The following is a 6,370-nucleotide window of genomic DNA, read 5'->3' as shown; positions in this document are numbered from 1 at the left end:
CTTGCAAAACACACACACACACACACACACACACACACACACACACACCACACCCCCATATTCCACACGTTTCCATAACTTGAAGACAGATTATTCTGCATATCTCAATTCAAGATAGGATTTTTATAGGTTAATCCTATAATCAAAGCAAGAAGCTACTAGTACAAGTTCTGATTTGCTTCGTTTAACAAACTAAAACCTCTAAAGAAAAAATTATTACAATCATAATTGAAAGATACTTTTATTGGCTTTTTAAAAGACAAATGCAAATGAGAGTATCTTATTCAGAAAATTAACTTTCAAAAACATCTTAAATGAAATAAATAGAACATCTAATACAATCTCTTCCTCCAAGAATCTCTAAGATGGCAATGCTAAAAACCAAGCTTCTCAATTAAGAGTCCCTAAAACTGCCATGGCCCTTAAAAAGAAAAAAAAAAAAAACAGGAAGATTTTTTTTTTTTATAAAGGACATGTGGAATACCCACATTTGCTTAAAATTTGTCCTAAAACAAACTATCTTTAACACCCAAATTTTCTCTATATATTAAGTTCACTTAATTTTAAATTAAAAGATATCCAGACAGTTTCTAAAACAATGCAGAAAGTAATTTATGCATGGTTATTTACAGAAAGAATATGCTAAATAATAATGTAAATATCATGTTCACAAATCTGACAAAGCTTTTCTATAATCAGCACTGCAGGTTTCAAAAACCTATATATAACAAAGGATGTTCCATGTGTAGAGTTACTAGATGAATCTAGAAGCCAGAAACTATAAAGCATTTGACATGGTTAATAATTTCATTTTATTATACTAAATGTCAGGTCAAAAGTCAATGGCATTTACATGCTGGAAGACTGTTTTTTACTCAGCTCTTTCAATTATACCAAACACCGAATGACCAAATATGACTGGACTTTACTGATACAACTTTATGGTCTCTTTCAAGTATACGCAAATCTTTTAAATGGGCACATATGCAAATGTGCAAAACGAATGAAATATAAATATTTAAGAGAATGAACAGAATTGGCCTTTAAGCATAAACCACCCTGCCATTCAATCTTGAAGATCTATCTTTTCTTCACTAATTTGTCTTCTGCTTTTAGTAGTCTTCTATTCTATTAAAGTTGTAGGTTTACAGATGATCTGGAAATTTCACATTGATATAAGAAAAGAATGTCTGGTCGATGTAGTCTAGGGACAAAGAAAGAATTAGTCTTAAAGTATATTAAAATGCAAATATCTAAATGATAGTACAAAAACCCATTTTATAGCAGTAGTACATCAAGTATATAATGCTCTTTTGGTAAAGATGACATAAAACAGCATATATCAGAATATATTCCAACATTTAAGCTTCTATAGAAAACCATCTAGAAAATATGTGTATTATAGACTCTTGAAAATGCAAACAAGATAATCACAATACACTCAATGTTATTTCTTGCAAAGACATTTTAGTGGCTAAAGAGAAAATTGACCTCTTCTAGGTAGAGGTAAAAGAACATTCTTTAAAAATGCTGGTTTATTTTTGAGAGAGAAAGGGAGAGCGCGCGTATGCACAAGCGGGAGAGGGGCACAAAGAGGAGGAGACACAGAATCTGAAGCAGGTTCCAGGCTCCAAGCTGTCAGCACAGAGCCCGATGCAGGACTTGAACCCACGAACTGTGGAACTGTGAAATCATGACCAGAGCCTAAGTCAGACACTTAACCAACTGAGCCACCCAGGCGCCCCGAGGTAAAAGAACATTTAAAAGTATACTTTAATATTATCCAGAAATACAACTACATTCACTCTACTCTTCAGCAGAAATAAATAAATTATATTAGATAATGTAAAACTCATGTTATAAAGTTTAAGTGCTCAAATAAAAAAACCATACAATTTATTTATAAAAAGGATATTTAGTTATAGTAACTTTGGAACGTTTTGTACTTGTAAGGCAGATACAGAAGTTAAGTGTTTTAGCAGACATTTTGCTTATGGAGTTCAAATACTTTAAAAGTTTAAATCAATTATAGACATGAAGTATATGGTGCTTGTTTTAAAAATAGTATAGAGGGAAAAGATATTTGTAAGCCATATATTCAATAAGGAGTTAATATCCAAAATAAAGAACTCGTATAACTTAATAACTGAAAAACCAAACAATCCAATCAAAAAATAAACAGAGGATCTGAATAGACATTTTTCCAAAGACATACAGATGGCCATCAAGCACACGAAAAAGATGCCCGACATCACTATACATCAGGGAAACGCATATGAAAATCACAATGAGATTATCACCTCACGCCTGTCAGCATGGCTATAATCAAAAAGATAAGAAAAAAGCGTTAACAAGGACATGAAGAAAAGGGAAACCTTGTGAGCCGTTGGTGGGAAAGTAAATTAAGGCAACCATGCTGGAAAACAGCATGGAGCTTCTTCAAAAAATTAAAAGTAGAACTACCCTATGATCCAGCAATTCCACTTCTGGCTATCTGTGTGAAGAAAATGAAAAGAGTAATTCAAAAAGATATATGGACCCCTCTGTTAACTGTAGCATTATTTACAATAGCCTAGATATGGAAACTAAGTGCCCATCAATAGATGAATGGATAAAGAAGATGTGGGGTGTGTGTGTGTGTCTGTGTGTGTGTGTGTGTAAAATGTAATACTACTCAGCCACAAAAAAGATACTGCCATTTGTGACAACATGGATGGACCTTGAGGGTATTATGCTAAGTGAAATAAGTCAAAGAAAGACAGATGCTGCATGATTTCACTTATAAATGCAACCAAAAAACAAACAAACAAACAAACACAATAAAACAACATCCAAACTCATAGATACTGAGAACAGAGTGATTGCTATCAAAGGGGAAGGAGTTTTGGAGTGAGGGGGGCAAAATGAGTGAAGCGGATCAAGAGGTACAAACTTCCAGTTACAAAACAAGTAAGTCATGGGGAAGTAATTTACAGCATGGGGAATACAGTCAATAATACTGTATTAACTTTGTATGGTGGCAGATGATAACTAGACTTACTGTGATGACCAGTTCACAAAATATACAAATGTCAAATCACTGTATTATGCACATGAAACTAATACAATATTGTATGTTACCTGTATTTCAATAAAAAAGAAACTATTATAGAAAATAGAGATACAAGGTCCCTTCAGGTGAAGATACTACTGGTTGCACACAGCCTCCAGAAACTCACTGGATAACTAGTAAGAAATCCCTGCTCGTTTCTTTATTCCCGTTTATTCAAGTTGAAGCCTTCATTATTAGTATAAACTGACACACTTCAAGTAAACAATATCAGAGCTCCTATTTTCTTCACACAACTTTTACTCTCCGATCTAGTTTGTTAAGATCAGTGCACAGAAAATTACTTTTCAATCACAAATTTGTTTCTTGTTTTCTTCAACACATGTGTGACTTTCACATTGTTTTATACAAAGTGCCCATCCCTTCTGTGTAAGTGCCTTGTCCTATTTTTTCGACCTTTTAAATTTTGTGCTAATGGTTACATCCTGTGGTTAATCTTTAAAAAAGAAGTGTAAAAAGTCTGACTTAAAGTTTGCTTATTCATTATATTTTTAAAAAATTGAAATTTCCAAAGAAATTCAATTTTTAAAATCTATTTTAAAAAGTTCACAACTTATTAAATTTTCATTAGTTGATTAACAGTATATCAATATATTAAATATGCTAAATTTAAGCAAACAATATGAGTGCAAACAATATGCATCTGGTGAATATGAATACATGAAGGGAACAGTTAATATGTTAAGATTTCTTACCTCTATAATAAGAAGAAATACCTTGTTCTATGAGCAGCTGCCATACTTTCAGACATGTTTCTGACTTTTAGATAATTAACAAATCCTCTGAAGAAAAGAAGCAGGCCTGAGAGGTTAAAATCACAGATACATTATGTTCTTATACAGAGGGGGTACCACAAATTTAAAATAGACAATTATAAACAAGATCCTCTCGGCTTAAAGAATTTAATCTGTAAAATTCCATTCATTCCATAACCTATTTTACATTATGATGATAATTCCATCTTAGAAAATTTTAATAAAAGTTTACTGCCTCCCAAAAATTATTTCAATTTGTTAAGTCCAGATGTATCTAAATTAAAGTAAAGCAAATCCAGCCATGAAAATCCACAATTATAAAAAATATATACATTTATTCCATTTCTTTAAATAGAAAAGCTACCTAATGCATTTAATGTGATTCAACTCACAGAAATCCCATTTTTATATGAAACTTTTCTTTTTTTTGTTTTTAAAGAAATTTCTGGGTTTTTAAGTTTAGTTATTTATTTTGAGAGAGAGCAAGCAAGAGAGAGGGAGAGAGAGAGAGAGAGAATCCCTTAAAAAGGCTGTCATAGTCAGTACGGAGCCTGATGATACGGGGCTTGAATTCAAGATACATGATGAGATCATGACCTAGCTGAAGTCAGATTGACTGACTGAGCCACTCAGGCACCCCCATATAAAACTTTTCAATTAATACAACTACTAAGCAAACTTAAGACATATTTGCTAATATAAAGTATTCAAGAAGGAATATATGCGTGTAATTTGCTAACAACTGTGGGATAAAACCAAGAAGCCTGTCTAGCAATATCAAGTGCCTGTCATCTGTGAAATCTGTATTTGAAGACATGTGTGTTACATAAATAATTTTAATTATTACTTCTTATTTTCAAGTAATAATAAGACTAATTTATAATACAAATTTACATAAGAAGAATCAGGAAAGACTTATGAAGCAACCACTCTAGTGATTTCTTAAATGATTTGGGATAGATCTTACTATATCTATTTAGTATTCTCTGTAATAGGAATTTTAAATAACAGCCATTTGCTAACAGGTCTCCTTAGTAATTGAAGGAGAGCAAGCATTGCCTGTGAAATGCTTCAAAGTTTCAGATGAAAAATATTAGTTAACCACAAAAAGCATTAGCATTATTAGTAAATTCTGATATACTTATTACGCATAGAATTCTAAGGGAAACATTTACTAACTTCAGTAAATATTTAACTAGTAATGGGAGGGGATGCAAAACAAAAACAGAAGATATATATACATATAGCAAATATATACAAATGCAAAGTCCCAAACTAAATTCATACCCAAATGCAAGACAGTAACCAAAGTACTAAAAAAGAGCATGGTTGTAATAAACGAAAAAGATAGAAGATACACAAATAATGACTTAAACAAGTGGTATAAATTTCAGCTAAATCTGATCACATCTGCTTCCCATATCCTAACTCCTTCCATTTGTGACTCCCACTCTGAATTCCACCTCATGCTCTTGCAGATGCTGTTCAAAGATAATGCTATTGTGATCCAAATGTAAAAAGCATTATTGAATAATGTAAACCAAAATTATTTGTGAAATCCCTTCTTTAGTCTATGAAAACTGTTGTTGCTAAGACATATTTTATTCTGCTCAACCATTTTCTAAAATAAGCCAATTCATACCTAGAAACCAATCAATCATTCAGCAGCTATCATTTCTCAGTGTTCTACAATGTACTCAACATTCTTCTGAGTATATGTGTGAGCAACATTTTCATCATGGATTAAATTTTCCCTAAATGCTAGATAGATTATGGTTCTGATGTGGAAATGAGGTCATCCTCTGCATTCTACTCAGGCCTATAGTTGTCTTCCTAAGGTCCAATCGTTAATAATATATTCAGAAGCAACTATACTCACCTAATATGCTTAAATATCTAATAGACTATATATTTTTTTCACTGTTAAATAAGTAGCTCAATAACGATCACAGAATTCAGGCAGTCAGAACACAATTAACAATGCAAAAAAACTGCCTAAACCCTCGTAAGAGTCTGGCTCCCTAACAAAATCACAACAGCAGAATAATTTCACTATAATTATTAAATAAAGAATACAGGATCTTTAGTGACCTTATCTGATCGCAAGAATTTGTTTCCATAAAGATCCTAAAGATCCAATAGCAGGACTAAACAAAAACTCAATGAGAACACTGCCACCTACTGAAATGCTATTATTTTCTGGTACAATAATGTTCCTAGAGAAATGTGGGCTTTTAAACTTCAGTATATTCTTCACGCCAGTAAATAAATCTGAAATGTGGATTAAAGGCATCATGTGATTTTAAGATTAACTTATCATACATCTAAAGTGAAAATCACCAGGCAACAAAAATTGGAAATCCATAAAATTCATCAATATTAATAAAAAGACATGCCTTGTAGGAAGAAATCTCAACAGAAATACTGGGGTCGTTAGGCATGAAGTCTTCTGCCTGGCTGATTAATGATTAATGCAGGGTATGTTTCAAAAGTATAAAGAACGTTT

General features: G+C 32.2%; 1 protein-coding gene across 2 annotated transcripts in view; it reads right to left on the bottom strand.

Moving 5' to 3' along the window:
• Positions 1-222: 222 nt before the first annotated feature.
• Positions 223-6,370, bottom strand: part of NDFIP2 (Nedd4 family interacting protein 2) — a 63,639-nt gene continuing 57,491 nt past the window's right edge. For both annotated transcript variants that reach the window (XM_053216976.1, XM_015066052.3), the window contains 2 exons: positions 3,805-3,910; positions 223-1,204 (listed from right to left, as the gene is read on the bottom strand). In XM_053216976.1, the coding sequence (XP_053072951.1) occupies positions 3,807-3,910 (104 nt within the window). In that variant the 3' untranslated portion in view covers positions 223-1,204; positions 3,805-3,806. The remainder of the gene's footprint in view (positions 1,205-3,804; positions 3,911-6,370) is intronic.

This window comes from Acinonyx jubatus, chromosome A1 (assembly GCF_027475565.1).
Source record: "Acinonyx jubatus isolate Ajub_Pintada_27869175 chromosome A1, VMU_Ajub_asm_v1.0, whole genome shotgun sequence".
In the NCBI taxonomy this organism is placed as follows: domain Eukaryota; kingdom Metazoa; phylum Chordata; class Mammalia; order Carnivora; family Felidae; genus Acinonyx; species Acinonyx jubatus.
Note: the sequence above shows the minus strand (reverse complement) of the source record. Positions and strands in the feature narration are given on the sequence as shown.